Genomic DNA, 24,013 nt, shown 5'->3' with positions numbered 1-24,013 from the left:
GACTTTTCGAACATATCACACAAAAAAAAAGTGTTTATCATACGTGTCCATATTTCACGTAACAACACTGGAACACAGAATTCAGGTGTAATAATAAATATAACATTTTCCAAAGTTAAATTATGCAACAAAATTGAAATTATAAAAAAGCTGCCACTTCGCTTGCCTATCAATACTATATTTAATTTTTTTTAAAAACAAAAAAAATCTACTCTAAAATAAAGGGATCCGTTTTTCATTATTGATTTTGCTTGCATATGGTATTTGCCCATAGTCCCTTTTAAACTAATCTGCAGAACTCGCGCAATGACGTTCTTGTGATTGACAGGTGAAAGTTCCAATCAGCGAGAGTTACAGACAGAGGCGGGCTCGTGAAGCGCTGACTGGCTACACTTCAAAGAAAACTGCGATTTGACTTATAGTGTTGCAACACAGTGAAGACGCGGAGTGGGCGGCGCGGAGAGTTTTTCTCTACACGTATCTGTTTTTCGTGGTTGCCAAACCCTACTTTCAGTTTAGCCGGACTGCTGGTTTTGTGTAAGTCTTATAGTTTCAAAATGTCCAGCGACCTCAGGCCAAAGTTGTGCGTCTTAGAAAAAGGGGATAGCGGCTACGGTTTTCATCTTCACGGCGAAAAGAACAAACCTGGTCAGTTCATCCGGCATGTGGAGCCCGACTCTCCTGCCGTCGCCGCGGGTCTGTTGGCCGGAGACAAACTGGCGTTCGTGAACGGCGAGAATGTGGAGGACGAGAAGCATCAACAGGTGGTGTCTCGCATTCGAGGCATTACGGACAAACTGGAGCTCATCGTGCTGGATCCAGAGACGGCAGAACTGCTGCAGAAGCACAATTTGAAGTGCCAGAGAGAGTATGTGACTGATGGGATACCGATACCGAGCAGTGCTGGCTCGGACCATGAAGATGATGTGAAGAACGGGACACCAAGGGAATCCATCCCCGTCCCGGAGACAAACGGGGACATACGCATGGATAGACTGAGCGTGAGCTCCAAGGTGAGTTAAATGTATAATAAACAAATTTCCATCACGTTAAAATGGTTATTTTGGAAAATGTTACTCGTCTGAGCACGTGCGTCAAGTTTGACAGATGCCCCAGTATCTTTACATTCTTGTTAGTTTGTATTCATAGTAGACAAATATTTATTGGCCTATTTTTCACCACATATTTTGATTAATTAATTATTTCAAGTGGTGTAACTATTAAGTAAAAAAACACTAAAATACTTTTATTGCAATATCCTTGCTTAAATCTACAGTTTCGTCATTTTAGTTACAATTTGTTTGTCTCTAGCTAGAGAGTTACACAACCTTTGAATTAAAAAAATATATATATTTTAAACAATCAAAATGATTGTATTGTACAAAATATTCTACTAATATCATATTCCCAGCAGAGCATAAGAGGACTTGCCATCCAGAGAAAAGCTAGTTTGCTATAAAATGCATTAAACTTTGGATGTGCTTCTGAAATGTTGGAGGACATTTACATCTTTTAAATCAGATATTCAATGTGTTACGTCACAGGTCTCTCTGGTTTTCACATTACCGTACTTTCAGTCTGACCTGTCAGACATGATGACAATCAGACATGTTTTCCAGCTTTTTAAGAAAGATAAATGTCATTAGCTGAATCAACCAAATTCCAACACATCATAGCTGCTAAAGGCCTGATTACTTAACACTCATAGCTATAATCATGCAAAGTAATTGAGCAGTACAATGATGTTACTTTTTATGCTGTATTGTTAATTGCCAGTAAATTATAACTGATATAATAATAATTATAGCAGGAAGGAGTGGACAGTGTGGCCAAAATTCTTCTCGTGGATCAGATATGCATCATATTTAGTCTCATAACTGGGCTCTCTGATAATTTACCTCTGTTGAAATTTTAAGATTACATAATCATGTAGAGTATATAGGTAATTTGCATAGCTCTAAAGTGATACACCATATTTATGTAACAGTACAAGGTCTGCAAGTGATTTGCACCAATTGTGCAATAAGAATATAAAAGGCTTTATCTTCATTCCTCTGATGTTAATCTGAAGTCCTTTCACTGGGCAACATTTTATTCTCTTTCATGGGACGTAAATTTTAACCTGTGTTTAATTTAAAGGGATACCCCACCGAAAAATGACAATTCTGTCATCATTTACTTCCCCCATGTTGTTCCAAACCTGTATGACTTGTTTTGTGGAACATAAAAGAAGATAATTTGAAAAACTTTGGAAAAACAAATAACTTTGGAACCCCTTGACTTCCATTGTATGCACAAAAGAACACAGACATTTCTGAAATGTCTTCTTTTAGGTTTTAGGAGCAACAAATGATGACAGAATTTTCTTTTGGGGGGGTATCCAGAGTTCTCAGAGTGGAATAGCACAGGGTACAGGCACCCTCACCCCCAGAGCGCACACATCTACACATTACAATAACTTTAGCTAGAGTAGTGGCCAAAAGTGATGTCCAGCCTAGGAAAATGGTCATCTTCGCCCTTTATTCAAACATTTTATTAAGGATTTTGTAAGCATATAGTTGTGTAAAACTAATGTATAAGCTCAATTGTTCCATTTGTAATAATGCACAAATGAAATTTGAAACAACAAATTGTGTCATACCATTTTTTTACGCATACCTCATGCAAAACTTATTGGGTATTGTGTGTTTTCTTCTTCACAATATATTTTGATCTTGTAGGGTCATTAAAAGCAAATACTGAGAAATATCCTCTCCGGACATCTCTTTTGGCCACTACTGTATAATTTTTTTTTTTGAGAAATTGAGTTTTCTCTTGCTAACTAACAAGTTGGACACTGAATGTCTTTCTTGAAGTAAATGTAATGTTTCACGTGACATTATTTACAAGCTGCTTTATTGATGTCTTCTCGCAATTGAAACATGATACAGTATAAGTTGTACTGTTTCTTTACACATACCTTCTGATGTTCATTTATGTTTTTTTTTGGTGCTATAACTAGAAGTACAGCGTCTTTACATACAAATTGATTTCCTACACGCTCTCTATCACTGACACTGAGGCCAGATCCTGCCTTCTCCGTTAATCGATAGGGAATTGTGATTGGATGGTTATTTTGTTCTACAAAATTTACTCTGACATTATTGGCTACCTTTGATTAGGCTTTTCTCGCATGACAGGAGATTACTACTCGCTCTATAGATGAAATATGGGACAAAACATGATTTTTTCATAACAAGTTGGGTCACTAAAAATAGTGCTGAAATACGGGACTGTTCCGGAAAAAACGGGATGTCTGGTCACCCTATTTTTGGGTGGAGTATCCCTTTAAGAGGATATCCTATCATCCCCATTAATTTAGTTTCCATTCATTGAGCACTGTAAAAAAACAAAACAAAAAACTGTAAAGTCATCAGAGCTATTTCAGTGATTTCTCCTTTTTTAGTTAGTTTCAATAGAGCTCAGTTAGACGGTAAATAAAACATTGGGCCAAATATATTTCATGGTTTTCTTGTGTTGTAATTGTTCGGGTTGAGGACAAAAGCCAGCAGGGTAAGCTGACCCCAATAAAGTCCCAATCCCTTGCCTTGGAGATCCTTGAGTGGTGAAGGGGCCAAGGGGGTTATTGTGGAAAGTTACTCTTTGTTTGGGTGCAGGCATAAGATTAAAGAGAAAGGAGCCCACAGAGTAGGATTGAGATCCTTTTATCCTATATAACAGATTCTGATGTGTTTTCAGACTCGAAGAAGTTACTGAAGATCTCTATTACTATTGCTGATACTTGGGGTTAGAGGTTTTAGATATTAAAAGTTGGTGCGTCACTTGTCCTGCGTCCTTTGTGCTAAGGACATGATGAATGATTTCTCAAATAATGTGTATTATTTAGATAATATCATAGACATTTGGAAGTGGCAGAGCCACTAGCAATACCTTGGCAACCCCCTACAACATCCTGTCATCATGGCAGTGAGTGAGTTTTTGCACAGGCAAGCACAACTTACATTTTCTTAAGAAAATCTAAATCTAGTTATTAGTTACTTAGTTAAGTTAGTGTTACTATAGAAGGCATGCCAAATCCCAATTAAGTTTTTGAAAGTGCCGGCACAGCAAAAGCAAACTTCAAATGTGCAGTTTTGATGCTTGTTATGCTTTTACATCATTTCATACAGGCCTTTGTTTATCAGTCCTTTTTCTGATTATGTGGCATGAGCCAGAAATAACTTTAATCATCATAACCCTGAGAAGTCCTCCGCTCAATAACAGTTATTTAGAGGCTCTGGAACAATACGGATTGTAATCACATTTCTTTCCAGCAATTATCAAAGTGTATTTGAAGCCCTCAGTCAACCATGAATGGCCCTTCTGTTGTGTCGTTTTCCCCTCGCCCTCCTGCGTCCCATCCTTCCTGTCTGTGATCATTCAGAAGTAAAATGCCGCTGGAGGGAACATCCCTGGATCGGCTGTCAGTTTAACCCAGACTAAGCTTTGTTCTTGATGGCAGTGCCCTGCGGGATGCTGTTTACTTACTGAGATGAGTTTTCAGAGCAGATTACACATACAGCTTGCTTGCATTGTGTTTAATGATAAATGATGGGAAAGAGGCAGATTAGACGATTTAGGAAAATTAGATCAACTTCTGAGTCTGGAAAATTTCCTGACATTGCATTGCAAACATGTGAATCATTCTCTGATAGCGATTCCTTCGCATAATTCTTCAGAAATGCAGGTGTGTTTGGGAGGAAAGAAAGGGTGTGTTTCTTTGGAACAATCTTCAATAGTTTTCTTTAATTATGTTCATAATAAGTACATTGGCCCTCATTTATCAAAAGTGCGTACACCAAATTTCCAGCGTACACCTGGCGTACACCCAAAACCACGGTGACTTTGAGATTTATCAATATGGACGTTGGCGTATGGCACGCTCAAATCCTACGCCAGCTCAGGAGGTGGTGTACGCACGTTTTGAGTTAGTGCGGAAATGCGCAGAAAAACAATTCCTAACACCACAAAACGCACTGACAAACTAACTGATCAACTGCTCAAACTGACATAACTAAAAGATATGATATATTGATATATGACCAACAACAACAACAACAGTAATTATAAACTTCAGTGTTTATTTTTGTGCAACATGGACTTCAATGTTTAATTTGTGTGACTTTACCAAAGCATTTGATTTATAAGCATATGTATTCCTTCAGTTGCGAGCCTGTGCGCTTTACCCTGACGTTTCATGGTTAGGCCCGGCAGGTGCGCACGGACTGGGTTCGGTAACGAAAGGCTTTCAATGACCAAAAAATAATTCAGACTGACAAAATAATAAAAAAAACATTCTTCTTCTTTTAAATAATAATAATAATACAAATAATAATAATGACATTCTTCTTCTAAATAACAATAAGCGTCATTAATAATACAAAGCATACTAATAATACTAAGAATAATATTACAAATTGTCATGCAATTATTAATGTGAATGAATGGTACTCCACATCACATCATCATCATCATCACTATTGTACACCCCATACATGTAACGTGATTCGAAATTGAATGCTAATTCAAAAGACGTGCTGTAAAATATTGCATTGTGATAGGTCATTTCGGGCTCCACGTCAGAGAAGTTTCTCTTCTTTGCCGTCTTCCGTGTGTCCATGGCGTAAAATGAGGGCGTGGGGGAAGCGGAGACTTGAATATATAGGGGCGTGTTATTCTAATGACGATCGTTTTCAGCCGCGGGATTTATCAAGGGCAGGTATTGCGTACACCTGGATTTCAAAGGTACGCACAGCTTCATAAATCAGGCGGTGAGAGGAGTGTAAGCATAATCTTACGCCAACATATACGCCCGTTTCTACGCAAGAATGATAAATGAGGGCCATTGTGTGCTTGCTATTGGTGTTTTAGTTCTGTGTTTTTGCGGTAAGGGAACTATGCTGTTCATTCAGGGCTTTATTTCAGGTTGCTAGGTTATTTTCAAATGGACGATGGAAAGATGGAAGTGGCCTACTTCTTAACTTCACCAATATTAAAACTGACATTGTTTTTACTAATTCATTTACAAAACTATAATGTTATAGACTGGTGGTTGTAATTATTGTTGGCTTGTAATTATTATTAGCCTTGATACTCTTCCAGCTAATTTTCTGTCTTTAAAAAAAACACATTATATTTAGGTTAGTGATTTGAACAAAATGTATTCTAAAATTATTATTAAAAATCATTGTGTAATTTTCCATTTGTAAAATGATGTCCCAATGATCCAATTTCATTTGACATGATGTTTCCTCGAATTGTACAGATCATTGAGTAGAGGTGTCTTATTAATTTTCTAAGCAATCTCTTGTTGTCTTTTTTGCCTTGTGGTCAATATAATGGACAGAAAATCTCAAACTTTTACTCTTCCTGTTTACATAAACCACTGAAGAACCATAGATAGGAATAACATAGGATGGGCTTTTTTACTTGGGTCAGTAAGCAACCACGTAGCAATTAAAGCACCATAGTAAAATACTAAAGAAACCTTCCAAATACCTTAGCAACTGCATAGCAATATCTTGGGAACCACTCATAGCACTCTAGTTCCATTAAAGCACAATTCACATTTTATTCATGAGACCAGCAAATAATAATACCAGCTTTGACAACAATACATTTCAGCAGACACAATACAGCGTCTTAGGATGTGTTTGGTAGCCACACACTCTCAAAATGTTCACCACTAAACATTTTGAAAGTAAACTCAATGCGTCAAACTGAATGCGTAACTCTGTGAGATGGGGAGGGATGTTCACACATTTGAATAAACCACTTCCTTGGTTACAAGGTCGCTGTTTTCCTGCTGTGGTCTGTTGCATTTTGAGATGACACGAGCAGTTATATCAATCGTATCAGTCCTCAACTCACTGCTCTGGTACCTGTCTATGCATTTTGCTGTCGGTTGGCAGTTTTCAAATCTCTATAGGTTAATTATTGTCTGTTGAATTTTGCACCTGCACATCTTGGATCCAAAGCCTCCGGCCTGTAAATATATTTATGGCACATTTGCCAGCTCTGCTCATCTTCACATTCATGCACTCAATCTTGTGTCATACTATTAAAAATGCTCCTAAATTGCTTTTGTTTAGCCAATATGCCAGTATACCACATGACGTAATAGGAGGGGTTTAAATAAAGTTTGTTTACTTGGAAAGGTTATGGTTTGGGATAATTATTGTTTTCAATCATCAGTTCATGTTTCACCAACACAGTCCTTCAAGAGTTGAGAAAACCTAGGACAAGATTATGAGTTACTAAAGTGAGCTATAAAGTCATTAACCTTTGTATTATTGAACTGTAGTATCTTTATAGGGTTGGTGGAGGATTTACTGAGGCCTGCTGTGAGCTGGAGACCGGTTGGGTTAGGGCCTTACCACACTCTGCCTGTGACAAACAGGTTTACTTGCTGGAATGCAACAGCTCCCAAAAATAAAATACTGTCATCATTTACTCATTCTCATAATGTTCCAAACCTTTCTCTCCTCTGTGGGACACAAAAGAAAATTGTCTCAATGTTTTTTTGTTTTTTTTAAGTCACATGGTCTAGTGCTATTTTGAACCCTACTGACTTTGTATTGTCCATTATGTGGACAAAAAATGTTGAGGGTGAGTAAATGTCAACAGAATGCTGTTCGTTTGTGGTGTGAGATTGTCCCCATTGTGGTGACAAAAGGTTGGGGAAATATCATGATGAATTTGCATACTGTAATGCTGGTCATAATAATCTGATGTTGTGATGCATGGTGACTTAAATTTCAGAGTGTTCCTCACACAAAGGTATTAGGCGATATAGAAATGAGTGCATTCAAGGAGAGATCATTCTAAAAGTTGTGGCTATATTTTAAATTCAACCCTGTAATCAGTGACTGATCTCTTTGCCAATAGTCACTTTGAAGGCTGCAGGTGCTACAGGTTCATGTTATGCACACAGACAGTCTTCATCTCAGGAGGATTGGCAGTGAATGAAGGTCTTTGTCAGACAGTGTAGTTTTAAAATTACTCTCCCCCACATCTACTGTGGACAGGGGGAATGATTTCCTCTGCTGACTTCAGCTTCCTATATTGAATAACCCAAAGGCAAAAGGAGGCCCAGAGGGAGACTATCTAGTAATGGGATTTTCTTTCAAAGATGATATTACATAAACGAACTGTACACTTCCAAAAAGAAAATAAACGTTCTGAGCTTTATGCATAATAACTCCAAGTTAGTATGTTTTTGAGATCACATGCTTTCATCACAAACTGTAACATGATATGTCATGGTTTAATGCTAGTTTATTGTTCGAAGTTCCGTTATAATGCTTCATGAAATAAAAAGAATAGGCTTATTTCCTCTCATGTCATTTCAGTTTTTGTCGAGGATGTTCTGCTCCACTTGGAAAACTGGTTACAGAGAAGATCCTCTCAAATGAATCTGATATCCTCTCTTAATATGAGTAGTCAGACACAGATCTATATTAAGCCCAAATCAAGTGTATAAGTATCTCCTGCCAAGTGCCCAATTGTTTTTGTTTTTTTCTAATCTAAACTTGGGTGAGATAATGGTAGTTTGTAAATTTGTGGAATAGCCATTCTGTACCAGATGTACAAGTGATGAACAAGCTATTGGGTGAATATCACAAAAAAACATGCCCAGTGGCCACGACACGTTTTACCACCTGCACACACACCTAAATGAGAAATCATATTTTGCCTATGAAGATAATAACGCCATTAAGAGTTTTAAATCGTAATCATTTTAAACATAGGCTTCATTCTTTATGCAAATATAATTTCTTCTTTCTTTTTTGAGGTGAAATATGACCCAGATGGGTTTTTGTGACATTTCTCATCATGTCATTGATCACATGCATAATATTCCTAATTTGAGTGTCCTCCTTTTCTTATGGTTTTGATAAGATTTCTTTCATAAAATCAGAGTGCAGTGTTCCAGGGATCTTATCAAAGCGGATGATGTCGTCTTTGCATTGTGAATGTGTGGGCCCCTGCCAAACCCTTTTCAAAGATAGCAGTCCACACCCAAGTCCTTTCCCACACTCCCACAATTCTCCCCTTACTCACATGTGCCAGTGCCATCAGCTCGCCCGGTGCTTTCGTATCTTTTGCTTTTCATACAGTTACAATGCAGCAAGCATGATTTTCATATCATGCTATATCATCTCATCTCAGTTCATAATTTCCACTCATTATTTGCCTTGGGCAGAAGAGTTTTCAGAGGTTGCATGCATGTAATAAGTAATGAAGTCACAAGAAGATTAAGAACCAATACAGTGCAGCAACCTATGGCTTTATCAGACAGCTTTGTATATCTTATCACAGGGTGTTGGTGTATCTTTTAGTATATGTTAAGTGATCCTATATGCCTACTTGTGTGAGTAATATCACAGGCATTTAAAAAAACATTGTGACTGTCATATGTGTCATACTGTCACAAGACCCACCCAGATGGCGAATAACTTTGTGTAATATTCCTGACTGTATAATGTCCATGTCCAGTCCTCTCCGGACATTGTGATCTTTCTGTCAGAAACAGTCGTATGTGGCTACAGAACATTGGCAGGAAAGTTACAGTTTTGCAGAATGAAATAAGATCTAAACTTAGTCTCTTGCCAGTTTGGTCAGTGCTTAAAGCCAACGCGTCGTGCTACAAAATTAAATTTTTGTACAAAACCAAACAAAATTATTTATTACAAAAATGAATAATGGGCTTGTAAACAACCAACCAAAACACATTAGAAACCACCTAGTAATACTCTACTCTATAGTGAGTAGTAAGTATTTTAGCTGGCGCTTGTATCCAAAGTGACTTACAGTACAGTACAGTACAGTACAGTACACTTATTACAGGGACAATCCCTCCAGGGCAGCCTGGGGTTAAGTGCTTTGATCAAGGGGACAATTTGGCAATAGCTCATGGCTCTGATTACCAGCCCTGTGCTCTAACCACTGCACCACACACCGTCCACAAACCATCCATAAACAGAAGTCTTCAGTCGCAGCCTTGTGTTTAGCAGGCGGGATTAAACTCTTAGCGTAACATATGGCCTCTGCTGGTTAAGCCTATGCTATTCAGAGCTCAGATAGGCCTTGCATTTGCATAGTCACCGGTTAGAAGAGTTCTTTCTTTTATTAGTGGCTACATCCAGGCACATTTTCTTTGGGGATAGTAACGAGGATACCTTTGCTTTTGTCAGCACTGTCTGTGACCTGTGGTTAGCCCCGAGCATGAACAGGTATTGATAATCGTATCAAGCACATTCAGTGACCCTAGTGCTGCTAACCCCTTCACTCTGCAGTGCTATCCAGTTTCCCAGAAGAGCAGCCCTCCCGGGAAGTATGTAGCCTTTACACTGCAGCTTTGTACTGCTGCCTTTGGTATTATCAGTGTTAGAGCATCATGAGTGAGCACCTTGGACACACTTTCCCTATGTGCTGAATTGGTTTGTTTGTAGTTGGTCTTCGTCAGTGATTCCAAACCTGAAATAATGATTTTGAGTTGGCTTTTTACATATAAAACAGGTTAATGTAAAGATTAAAATAACTAATAATCATGTTTAATCTCATGATTTGTATCAGTGTATCACATTTATTATTTTTATATAAAGAAATAATAAAAATATTCATGACTATTATTATTATTATTATTATTATTAGTGTTGTTGTGTATCATATATAATTATATAGAAATATATTATTAATATTTATTTGAATTATTATTATTATTATTATTATACTTCAGCATTATTTTGGGGGCTGTGGTGATACATGAGACAAAATAATTTGTCTATATCAACTATAACTATATAATTATTAATAATAATAATAACAACAACAAAAGTAGTAGCAGTATTTATTATGATTATTATTAGTGTTTATGAAGGGGTACTTGAGCATTATTGATGGGACTATTGAGGGAGGGGTACATAAGATGAAAGATGAAACATTAAACTGTATTATATAATGATCTGCATTTTATATTTTATAAAACAAAACAAAAAAAAACAAAAAAAATTTGTTTTCATACTTTGCTGGCTCATGTGTCTTTCTTTTGACTCATCTGTAGATCAATATGTACATGTGTAGATGTTTGAATGTCTTATCTGTTTGTATAAGTTCAGCCATATATCACAGACTGGTTTGCTAAAGAGGGAAGTACATAGATGACTGGTCAGTTTCATTACTTCTACTTTTCAGTGCTTCATCTCGGGATGTTGACGTACTGACTGCGCTTTGAAATGGTATACAAGCTATTTAAAAAAATCTATTTGTATATTATTTCATTTTCTTTGGTTTTATTTAGAGTGTTGATCAGAATTTTGAGGAAGCTTGAATGTTTCAGGAAGCAGGTGACTTGTTTGTTCAGTTATTGTGTATCGATTAGGGTGGATGGCTTTGCTTTGGAAGTTCTTCTGTACGTTATGATTTTCTCAAGCACATTTGTGAAGTGAAAGAATATTTTGGTGTGTGGTGAATATTTGATTGATTTGAACCATATTGTTTTTGGAAATGTGGTTGGTTGCAGGAGGGAATCAGATTGTTGCTGACTTCGGCTTTGTACAACATTCTTAGCTATAGTTTACATTTGAAAGATGTGATGTAAAAATGATCTTATCAAGATTTACAACAAACTTAATATGTGATGTAACTGATACCCTCAAATATTTGCTTTGTGTGTTTGTGTGACATAGCAGAGTATCCGGTTTTTTCATAGTTTCTTGTCTTGTTTGTTTCCTCTTTGTAGGATTCAAAGAATGAGCTGCGTCCACGTCTCTGTCACATGAAGAAGGGTGCCACGGGATATGGCTTTAACCTGCACACAGAGAAGTCGAAACCTGGCCAGTACATCAGGGCGGTGGATGAGGACTCCCCAGCAGAGAAATCTGGACTTCAGCCCCAAGATAAAATAGTGCAGGTATAATACACCATATTTAATTCGCTATTTAAATGTGTGTGTCTGTGTGTTGGAAAATGTTTCTATTTCAAATAAATAAAATTATACATTAATTATACATATTATTATATGCCTCGGCTCGCATTTCTGAATTTAAATCCAGGTAAAAGTCATAATTGTCAAAAATTATGCCACAAATGCTGTCAACTGAGCTGAATTTGTATTAAACCAGGAATATCCCTTTAAGAGTCCTGACTCTTTCTGTAATAACAATACTGCTGAATATGCTCAAAAATCCTCCTAAAACTCACAATCCAGTTATCATGAGGTTAGACAAATTTTAGACTCCTAGGGCTGCTCTCTTTCTCTGCTCCATCCTCGCTTTTGATGTGTGTGTGTGTGTGTGTGTGTTAGGAATGTGTAGTAATCAAGTAATACAACTTTTGTGTTCAGATAGCGTGTCTCTCTCGGTCACCGATAGATGCATTAAATTGAAGTGACAGTTAAGACATTTTTAATGTTGGAAAATGTTTCTATTTCAAATAAATACAATTATAAAATAAATCTAATAATCAAATAAATCAAAGAATCCTGAAAAAAATTCATCATGTTTTAAACAAAAATATTAAGCAGCACAACTGTTTTCAACAGACTGAACAGTAGGACTGTAATGGAGTAATGGATGCTGAAAATTCAGCTTTGCCATCGCCGGAATAGATGGCATTTTAAAATATATTAAAATACAAAACAATTATTTTAAATTGTAATAATATTTTACAATATTACTTCTTTACCAGTGTTTTTTTTATCAAAATAAATGCAACCTTGGTGAGCATAAGAGGCTTATTTCAAAAACATTAAAACAATCTTACTTCTTACAGACCCACAACTTTTGAACGGTAGGGTACAAATACTGTTTATTATAAATTATTTTTGGCCGTTTTGACTTTCCTTGAAATCTTGGTCAATGGATTCTTTTCTTTTCTTTTTTTCACATAAAAATTGTATAAAATAAGTGTTCAGTTAATTTCTGAAATCGTGTACATCTCAGTTTCTGTCATTAAATTGTGTCATGTGTGTATTGACATTATATCAGCCAGCAGACATCCTGGTTTCTAGATATTGGCATAGCCATCTGTCATTAAAAAAACATGTGGTTCGGCCAGTATTAGTAATAATCTCAATCAATGTTCTCCCACCATATGATGTATTTTACAGCTGCCATTGGAACAATCAAAGAATATATCTTAGAGCCACAGCTTTATTTTACACATATAATTTTATGCTTGCACAGAGTGTTAATGTTAAATGCCTGAGCGGTTTGGACTCTGTTTGTAGAGCGTTAATCTCATTAGCTATCAGTGAAGGAGTGGCCAGTGTAATTATTGTCTCTCTGGGAGTGCTGGGATTACTGAACACCTGAGGAGAGGTCAGAGCCACGTATGGTTATCAAGCCACCTGCCCCCTCGCTGCTGATATCAGGCCAGCCTCATTCCACTTATTACGGCTATGTGATAGAGGTCCCAAAGACCCCAAAGAAAGTTCAAGAAAGGTTAAAAGGGAGAAAAAGGACTTGTTTATGTTTTATTTATCATTGACCCATTTCAAACACATTGCACAAAAAGAATGTTAATACCTAGTGTAAATGTGGAGAAAGTAAAGTCGGACAAGTAAATATAAATAAAATACTTCTTTCTTTTTTATTTTTCATCCCATTTTGTAGGCTACATAGTTTGGTTATTTACTAGTGTGAACTGTGTTCTACAGCAGAATTAATTCCTGGAAAATTCAGATAGTATATTGTGTACAGAACCGATAACAGATTAGCAGCTAGTTATTAATGATGTCATATGCATCAGTCTTTTCCAACCAAATGACAAAATATGTCAGAATATGTAAATGTTTTCAGGGTCATGGTGAATTAGTCTTTGCTAACTTGTTACTCGGTCTGTGGCATGTGGTTTTTCACAGTTTTAGACATTTCACATATTTGAAGAAATCATGCCCATTCACTGTATAAAGACTGGCAAAGTTGTTCACCCTGACTGCAAATCTGGTCCTCTTTGGCCTGAATTTTTCGGTTTAAAGACTTGTCTAATTTCCTTCAGAATGCCACTGAACCCTTTTCTTTGAACGCTGGCTTCATTCAGCGGCCGTGCTTGAAAGCTCTGAGTGTTTTCACACTCTAAGGATCCCTGTTCTTAGTTTCACTCCCATTTCCCGCGTCTCATCTCAGATTCCGGAGAGCTGAGACATTTAAATGTCAGGCATCATGTGGAGTCACATGGCTTTACCTGAACATGACGATAAAAACATGCCATGCTATGCCTGTATGCCTCTCACGCTCACTGAGATGAATTCTCCTTTTTGCTTCCTCTGTTCTGTTGTGTGTGTGTGTGTGTGTGTAAAAGGGCTGTGTTTAAGGGACACATAAGGGGACTGTTGTTTGTCCGCTGTTTTTTAATTGCCTGCAGAACGGGAGAGTGGGATCGGCATTCCTAAGAGCCCACTCCTGCCCTGAATCTCCCACGCAGATTCCTTAGCCTCTGGCATTATAAGATAGGCCAACAGAACTTCAGTCTTTTCCCAGGTGCCCCCTCCATGAGAACAAGTCATGGTCATGGGATTAGTCTTTCTATTGACCCATAAGTACTTCAATTAAACATAGTGTCAGAGAAAGGTAATTTGCTTTATCTTCCTGGTACTATATATATATATTTAGCGCTTTGGGTTTTAGAAAAGCACATTATAAATAAAATGTATTTATTATTATTATTATATTATTATTATTATATTAAAGAGAATTTGGCAGTACAGAGTGACAAAAACTCACATTTGCATTGCCAAAGTTTGTCCAGCTGTGTTGATGTGAATAGTGCAAATAAAGAAACAATATAGTGCAAATAGATTAAAATTGTTTTATTTACAAGTTAAATGATAATACTTTGTTTTAATAGTTAAGTTTTAATGTAACTAAGGATTTCATTTAAATGTAATTTAATTTTATGTTTACATTTACATGTTATTACATTTAAATTAAATTAAAATTAAGGTTGCATTAAAATTAAATTACCTTAAAGCAATAAATTAAATTGACTAAGAAATTACTAATGAACAAAGTGTAATTAACAAAGTAAATAACACAATAATATAACTTGTAGTTTACTTTAAAAAAATATATATTTTGATGCAATTTGTATTTTTAAATGATGAAATGTCATTAACAGCAAAAAGATAAATTGACTAAGGAATTACTAATCAACAAATTTGAAAAGCAAATAACGTACAATCATTTATATATATATATATATAATTTTATTTCGATTTATTTAAAATTGGCTTTCAATAAAATGTCCCCTGAAGATCACGACAGAACTGCAGGTGCTGACCACTTCAGCCACATGCTTTGAATGTTCCAGGAAAAAATTATTCATTTAAAATATCCAGAAAAGTCGGAATGAATGGAGACTTCCTGCATTCCTGTTATGTTCTCTTCCTTATCACCATGTAAGTGTCTCCCTATTTCAAAATGTATAAAATAATGTTCGGTTGCTTCTGCAGGTGAATGGCGTTCCAGTGCACACGATGCAGCATTCAGAAGTGGTGGCGGCCATTAAAGCAGGAGGAGATGAGACCAGACTGCTGGTGGTGGATTCAGAGACAGACGCCTTCTTCATGAGCTGTGAGGTCCTCCCGACCGAGAAACATCTCACAGGTACCAGCGTAACAAATTAACCCGCTGTGGCATGTTTTTGCATGTGCAAAGTGGGTTTCTTTCCATCTCACCCTTGACCTTTAGTGTGGTTTTGCTGATCAAGAATAACTTGGTTCACTTTGTCAAACGTTTCACATGATTGTACGGACACACATTCACATAGTAACAGACTGCTGGTTAAACATCAACTCGAGGCCTGCAGTGACACTGTCTGATGTCTGTAGAGAATTAGCCAAAGTCAATAACCCACTGCCAGCATGTCGTCATGGTGATCAGGCCCATGGCAACAGTATGAGAAATGGGGGAAGTCAATCACCCCCACCCTAAATATGCCAGACAGGCAAACGACTCCTGTTGGCGGCCCAACCACCCCACTAAGATATGAGGAAGAATAACATGAAGGTGATTGAGCAACAGGTGAAATAGTAAGCAAAAAAATGAATGATTTTTGAGAAAATTATTGCCCTACAATGTTACTATGAGCTCGCCAGTGGGCTGTTGGACTTTCCCCATTTTCAGTGAAAGGATGTTGACAGCACCCACACATGATCTTTATTCATCTTTTATTATTTCAACCACAATAGCAATGTTTCCCAATTCTTAAAAGGCTTTTTTGCCTGTTTCCTGTTTCTTTTTCCCAGAAGGAAACTCACTGTCCAGCCATTGTGCTGTGAATTTAAAACTAAACTCTTAGGCCAATGGCAAAATCTTACATCAGAGAAAATTAAATTATATATCACAATATATATATTTTTTTATTTTTTGCTCATAGTTCAACCCCAAAATGTTTTGTATGTTACATAGTCAATTATTTAGTTAGTGAATGAAATATTTTAAAAATGTTTTTATATATACACTACCATTCAAACGTATTGGGTCTGTAAGACTTTTTGAAAGAAGTAGTATTGTATTATATATGTAGCTTGACAAAAACAAATCAAAATATAAGAATATTCATAACATGAATAAAATCCCTTACTCACATTATAATTAATGAAACTCTGTTTTATTATTTTTTTAAATGGTGCCGCCATGTATATTAAGCACTTTAAAGTGTTTATTATAAAGGATTTATCTGTGCCCATCATTATTTTTTTCATTCTTTAATCAAAAACTTTAACCTCATCTCCCTCTCAAAACGGCGTTTGTTCTCTTCATGACATGCGTATGTCTCGGCGAACAGTGTGACTAAAAACCCTCCACAACTGACTGCAAACTAGCATTCAGATCTGCCAACCTCCTACGATCCAATCAGCTCCCGAGAACAAAATCCAGTCCCGCCCTATAAAACATTTTTCTCATTCTAAAAGCCGTTTCATTCGGATATACATCACAATAGGCAAGAAAAGACTATCGCAACTTCCGTTTCATGTCACCTTAAAGGAATCATGAATCTCATAACCTTTTTCCCCAAGTTGCATTTGAACTAACTGTGAGACAAATATATCTGATCTCTAAAGCTTTAAAAGGCTTTTTTTATAGGAGGCCTAATGAATGTGTCGTTCTCTGTTCTTAGGTGCACTCCCAGAGCCTGTTCTCAGTCGTGATGCAGAAGATCAGGTGAGCAACGTCTGGCTCTTCGATAAATGAAGCAGAGTTTCAAAGATTACATGTATTCAGACCACCAATCTTCATTTGTGTCAAGAAAACATGCGTGTGACCCTTTACATTTCTCGTAAAGTGGTCGTGTAATGTGTTTCAGTTATTTGCATTTGCTAAAATTGCTCGATCACATTTATTGGCTGTTGAAGTGTAATAGTGTCTGAGTGTCAGTGATGGGATTAGACAGGCCGTATTAGGACAAGGGTAAATCCGTGGTGTCTGATAACCAGATTTCAGGCCACTTTTAATGCAGTGTCCTGGTTTCTCTCTATCACTTTTCCCACTGCTATATTAGACTAGCTGTGAGAGAATGATAACCTGGAGCAGATAATTGCCACTTCCTCCGGGTTAATGGAAGCTCTTTGTCCAGGTATCTGCTGGTAGATAAAACATCTTAAGGGTGTGCAGGAGAGTTTTTGCTCTTTTTCTTCACACAACACAGAAACATTTAACTTTATCAAGCTGTAAACCTGGTACCGCTGGCGTTTCTCGAGATACTCTTTCACCCTCTGATGTTTGTCTGGCTCTGATTCCTGACTCTTGCACAGCTGTAGATAGCAGAGAGTTTGAGTCTGGTAAATCCATCATTACTTTTGAGCTTTGCGGATTATCATGTGGTTTATATCAGTTGTTCTGACGTCAGTAGGAGACAGTAGGAGACAAGGAGACTGTTGAGACAACTAAGTGAAAAAAATATTTTAAATGTTACATACCAGAAAAGCTCAATGACAGTTTTTTTTTTTTTTTTTTTTGCTACACTGTATAATCTTGGCAACGTATAAACAAAACAAGCAAATTTAAATTTTCTGATCCTTGCTTTCATGCTGGTCTTTGCTGACAGATAAGCAACATTGATGCTAAAACCTACTTGATATAGGCATACACTTTTTAAATAAATTAATGCTTTTATTCAGCAAATATTTAAATTGATCAAAAGTGACAGTAGAGACATGTATATGTTATAGCAGATTTCTATTTCAAATTAACCCTTCTATTCGGTTTCCACAAAATTATTAACTCTTTCCCCGCCAGCATTTAAAAAAAAAAAAGTTCCCAGCCATGGCCAGCATTCTAGATCATTTTCTCAAAAAACAGCTTTGCCATCACAGAATACATACTTTAAAAAAAAAATGCATTAACATAGAAAACAGTTTTTTAAAATTGAAATAATTTCACAATATTACTGTTTTTACTGTATTTTTGATCAAATAATTGCAACCTTGGTGAGTATAAGAGACTTCTTTTAAAAACATAAAATATCATGGTTGCACTTTATTTCACAGTATTGCACTTATGTCTATAGTGTACGTACCTAAGAAAGTACTAGGTAATATAAGGTAACAACATGGGTTAAGGTTAGGTTTAGGTGTAGGTTCAGGGTTTGTACCTAGTTATTACCCAGTTATTGTAAATACTATAATAAGTATATAGTATGTACATGGGGAACAGGACTGTAAAATAAAGTGCTACAAAAATAATATATATATCCCAACATTTTGAACAGTAGTGTATGTCATAGTACTTGCTTCTTTGTAACTTTTGTAAGGTTACATACCAGAAAACCTCATTGCAAGGACCAGATTTGTTTTATGCATCATGTAATATTGACAACATACAAATAAAACAAATTTAGTGCAACAAACTCTTGCTGTTTTCAAGCTTGTTTTATTCTTTACTGACTGATGCTGGCTATGTTTTGGATTTAAATTTTCTGAAACCTGCTTGATTTATAATACAATATTTATAGATTTCAAAAATAAGGGAACCAGTGAAGTGATCATTGAATTTTAAAATGTCTCAGCTCTGAAATATTTCATTGGTTAGAATGTGTTCAGTCTCTTAAAAATTGATCTCTTAACCATCACAAACAATTAGAAATTTATAGGAATTTCAAATCTCTTGTTACCCTGAGCTTTGTTCAGGTTAGTCTGACTATGTTCTGTTGAAATGATTTCATCTGCATTACATCAGGTTCCCATGGCAACTGACCAAAGTTGTTTGTGATGGTATAGCAACCATGATATGGAGACCTGAATTGAGGATCTATTATTTTGTAACATTTTTCAGTTCATGGGTATCTTAGTGTTTCAGCCTTCCGAGTTCCGACTTACAAGTTATTCTTTGCAAGCATAAATAAAAAAGTCATTTTACTATAACTGTTGCTAATCTCTTTATTGACCCCACTTACAGACGTAACGAAACTTTCCTACTGAACTCAGAGCCTGTTCTAATACCCACACTTGCGGTGTTTGGAGTGGACTTGACCACTTGTCTACTTACATGACGTATTTCCTGTCTTTGGCCCAAGTGGGCATGAAAGACCACAAGTGTGTGTGTGTGTAGAGCTTTTGAAGAGATTTAAGCTTTGACATTTATCAGAACTGGGATAGCCTTGCACTTGGACATCCTGTGGCATGCACACACTTTCAAGTGGCCACAAGTGTGGGTATTGGGACAGGCCCATAGTCAGATTGTGAACTGAACAAAGCTCAGGGTCCATCTAGGGGTTTGTTTTTGGTACTGCACTTTGTGAGATAGTGCATTATAAAATTAATAAAAAATGAATTCTGTCATCATTTACTCACCCTCATGTTGTTCCAAACTTTCTCCTGTGGCAAAAGCAAAGATATTTGGAAGAATATTGGTAGCTTATCAGTTTAGGTTCCATTTGACAAAAAAAATGGAATGGAAGTCAATAGGAACCAAGACGGTTTGTTCAAAATATCTTCTTTAATGTTCAGCAGAAAAAAATGAAATGCATACAGGTTTGGAACGGTGAATTATTCCTTTAATTGTGTTTGAATGTAATGTTTATATTAATGTCTTATATTTCCTTTATTGCAGGTGAATGGAAAAGCAACCCAGGAGGAAAAGCCTAAAGTAGCTATGAGTCTGTCGACCTCTAGCACCTCCTCCAACACCTCCACTTCCGCAGCTCCAGCCAGCACCTCAGCACCAGAGGTTTGTGTCCACACACACATTCTGGAGTATATGGAGACCGCAAGGTCTAGAATGTTGATTTTTCACAATGATACGTTTGCAGGAGAAACCAAAAGAGAAGGCTTCAAGTGATGGCGCAGGACTATCTCTGAACATGTCGCTGCAACAGGCAAAGGAACTAGCTCACAAGAAACGCTCCAACAAGAGAGCCCCGCAGATGGAATGGAGCAAAAGAAATGAGCTCTTCAGCAACCTCTGAGCCTCCTTTGTGCCTCCCCTCTTCCTCTTCCCCATTTTTTTTTCTTATTTCCTCTCCCCCTCTATAATTGTCCGTCCCATCATGCCTCTCTGCTCCTTTTCTCGGTCTTTCAAAACACTTGCACACAATTAGAAACCCTTTCACATGTATGTTTTTAAACCAGTGTTATTTCGCCTGTGTAATTTCTGAATCTGTTGATTTTTAATGTTTGATAAACTTCTGTCGACTTGATTTACCTCTATATCACTGATATAAGATGAAATATACGATTTAACATTACTGTATAATGTACAGTCTAAAATGTTATTTTTTAAAAGAAGAAAGCTTAAATGATACCTGAAACATATTGGTATATTTTCTTGCTTTGATGCAGTATTGATGGCCCTTCGAGAGCGCTGGATAGTATCTAATGAGTTTCTTTAGGACTAGTCTTAACAGAGATGGGAAGTAACTTTTAGAGCAGCAGCAATCCATCGAGTTTTCATTTTGGGGTTATGATCAATTCATAATGAAGTGTAGAAACTACAGCCTTTTAATTTTGTAAATGTGAGCTGTTTTTGGTATGGGACCCATTAACCACTTAAATGATAATGTTTGACTGAATGATTGACATGTTAGTTGATAATGTTGGCTGATAAACCTTCTCATTAAAGGTTTTATTTAAAGTGCTTGTTTAGTGGATGTACTATGCTTTTTAAACAGCACATGGTAATGAGTAATGGATGTTTAAGCACAAAATCTGTGGTGTAATTTTACTTGTAAATCTTCCACTGTATTTTATTTCCTCAGCAAATGCTCGCTTCACTCCATATGACTTTTAAATTTTGATTAAAATATTGAAATGTACCTGCTTTAAATAACTGTTAAAGAACAATGTAAGTCTCTTTGTTCTACACCAAAAACGTGATTTTTATAATGAACATTATTAAAAATGGCCGGTCTGTTATGACTGTATTTATATAAAAAAATGAATAAATAAAAATCACTCATTACTCGACTGAATAACTTTAGTAGCTTTAATAAGGAAAAATGTAATTTTTTTGTAATGTAATTTAATTCATACAGTGAAGACTATGCAGTGTTTTATTTTTACATTTGATTATTCAATTTCTGTAGTAGTTCTTACTTGAATTCTACTCTTAAATAGTCTGTACCTGAAAAAAATTAAAGCACTGTTTATTTAATTTGTATCTTTCTTATATTGTATTTGTTCCTATTGTTTGTAATTTGCATCTTTGTTATTAATAACAGTTTTATCAAAACTTTGTTTTTAATAACAAAGATTTAAAAAACAAAAATAACTATATTGAGATATATTGTTATTGTGAAATAAAATGAAGTTAGAACATACGCTGATGATCATTAAAATGTCCACCGTAGCCTCAGCAGTCTCAGACCGGAAGTTGTTTCTGGACTGACACTGTTGACCTGAAACATATGGTTCTGTCACGTATGGTTCTGCAGAACCAACTTCCAGTCTGAAATGGCTGGCCTGTAGAGCATCCAAATCCTTTACTTGAGAACTCGGTAAAGGAGTTAACAGCGAGCAGCAAGAATTGCTTAAATTTCCTCAGACACTCTGCCAAAAGAAAAAGTGCGTACGTCTGCTGATGTGGTGCTAAGTACTTTTCCACATCAAAGACCTTTTTTTATAAATATGAACATTGGCTTGCTGTTAAAAACAGTACGGTTCCTTATTTTATAAGTACAGAACCAACTTTGTTGGCCTGAAAATTGTTTCATATTATTCAGGCCAGTAGTTTCAGACCGAAAGTTGGTTCTGCAGAACCAAAGCCAGCGATTTCAGGCCAGAAGTTGGTTCTGCATATATATATACTGTATATATATATATGTTTAATAATGTTGCGTGGTATACAGCTAGTATTGCAGTACCGTGCTGTTAAAAACAGTATTGTTCCTGATTTTATTAGTGCAAAACAACTTTTGGTCTGAAACTGCTGGCTTTGGTTCTACAGAACGTCCTGGTTGCGTATGCAACCCACCGTTCCCTGAAGGAAGGAACGGAGGACATAATCGACGTCGACTGAAATGGGATCACGCTAGGGAGCCTATCGTCTTCGAGTATCTTAGAACGAGCCAATGCACATTGGCGTGCAAGATTTTAATCTCACACTCCGCCCCGCGGCGCGGGTATAAATACGGAAGTAGATGCACGCACCATTTGCTTTTCGCTGAGGAGCTGAGCGTAACTCGGAGTCAGCGGTGGTCCAGCGGTAGTGGCAAGGGGACTACGTCCTCCATTCCCTCCTTCAGGGAACGGTGGGTTGCATACGCAACCAGGACGTTCCCTTTCAGTCGAGAACGTCAGACGTAGTCGACGTCGACGTCGACTGAAATGGGATCAACCATTGAAAACACCACTAAAGCTGCCACCTTCCAGCGCCTAGACAAAAGCCTCCTGATCCCCCCGCATTAAGGCGGAGAAGGGACAGGGCTATAGGCCAGGGAAGTCACTGCTGTTCCTACAGGCTCACTGGGAAAGCGTTCCCTGACATGGAAGGAAGGGACGCTGCGGAAGCCACATTCTGCCCAAAGGGAGGTAACGTGGAGAATACACATATGAACTGGGTTACGAGTGGTAGGCCTAACACCGGGCGTTCCGCCACGTCCGATGTCGGAGGGGTGCGGAGGAACTCAACAGGGTTCGGTTAAGGGAACTCTACTGGAGCAAAATGGCGCACATATCCAGTCCGTAGGAGGGGAATGGCGCAGCAAGCCGACACTTCGAACCAGGCTCATAGTGAAACTGGCTTCATGAGAAGGGAGCCCATGGGAAGCCGCGGTTCGACTAAGGTGTCGCCCAGCCCCCAACTCTATAATATCTGTCAGCAAAGCACTCTGTGTCAACGCCTAGGCGGGAGCACACACTCATTTAAGAGGAGCTCACCACCTAAGTGGACATGTGCATCTCGGGATTTTCACCAAGATGAAGGCAACCACATTCAGTGGGCCAACCTCGCTTGGAAACAGCCTTCCCTCTCTGCTGACTTCCTTAACAGATAAAAGTTGGTCTGAGGTCTGAGGACGGACAGAGAAAGCCAGGGCTGGGTCTGCCTACTCCGGGGCAGCGCTTGCAGGCTCACCACCTGGTCCCAGTTTAAGGGAGAGGTAGGAACCTTGGGCACATATCCAGGCCGGGGTCTCAACTTGTGAGAGTAGCCGGCCCAAATTCCAGGCACAACTCGTTGACCGAAAGCGAGCAAGTCCCTACCCTCTAGTAGAGACCATGCGAGCAGGAGAACTGTAAAAACAGAATTTTTAACTCACTGCCTGTAGTGGCTCAGGGGTGGTCTGTGCAGTGCAATGACACCAGAGATAAGGCCCAAGAGGATAAAGAGGGGTGCAAGGCTTTTTTTTATCCTTGTTCCCCCAGGAACCTGATGATCAGGACTTGCTTCCCATGCTTCTGCATCATGATATGCGTCAAGTAATAACAGAGGCACATCACTTTGAGGGTGGAGGAAAACAGCCTACTCCAACCCATCTTGCAGGAAAGAGAGCACTGAAATGACCGAACGCTCTCAGGATCTTCTCAATGGAGAGA

General features: G+C 37.5%; 1 protein-coding gene across 1 annotated transcript; it reads left to right on the top strand.

Annotated features, from left to right (window-relative positions):
* The first annotated feature begins 408 nt into the window (after nucleotides 1-408).
* On the top strand, nucleotides 409-21,443 carry nherf1a (NHERF family PDZ scaffold protein 1a). The gene is made up of 6 exons (XM_056271437.1): nucleotides 409-1,013; nucleotides 11,783-11,953; nucleotides 15,494-15,647; nucleotides 17,164-17,207; nucleotides 20,094-20,210; nucleotides 20,293-21,443. The coding sequence occupies exons 1-6, from the start codon at nucleotides 558-560 to the stop codon at nucleotides 20,446-20,448; spliced, it is 1,098 nt and encodes a 365-aa protein (XP_056127412.1). The 5' UTR covers nucleotides 409-557; the 3' UTR covers nucleotides 20,449-21,443.
* Nucleotides 21,444-24,013: the final 2,570 nt, after the last annotated feature.

The sequence above is a fragment of the Rhinichthys klamathensis genome, unplaced genomic scaffold (genome assembly GCF_029890125.1).
Source record: "Rhinichthys klamathensis goyatoka isolate OS25496 unplaced genomic scaffold, OSU_Roscu_1.1 h1tg000319l_1, whole genome shotgun sequence".
In the NCBI taxonomy this organism is placed as follows: Eukaryota; Metazoa; Chordata; class Actinopteri; order Cypriniformes; family Leuciscidae; genus Rhinichthys; species Rhinichthys klamathensis.
Note: the sequence above shows the minus strand (reverse complement) of the source record. Positions and strands in the feature narration are given on the sequence as shown.

Bases quoted from the DNA above. Each gene is read 5' to 3' on its own strand.
- nherf1a (XM_056271437.1), top strand. From the start codon at position 558: ATGTCCAGCGACCTCAGGCCAAAGTTGTGCGTCTTAGAAAAAGGGGAT. The intron at 1,014-11,782 runs GTGAGTTAAATG...TCCTCTTTGTAG, and splicing joins GACTGAGCGTGAGCTCCAAG to GATTCAAAGAATGAGCTGCG. The intron at 11,954-15,493 runs GTATAATACACC...TTGCTTCTGCAG, and splicing joins CCCAAGATAAAATAGTGCAG to GTGAATGGCGTTCCAGTGCA.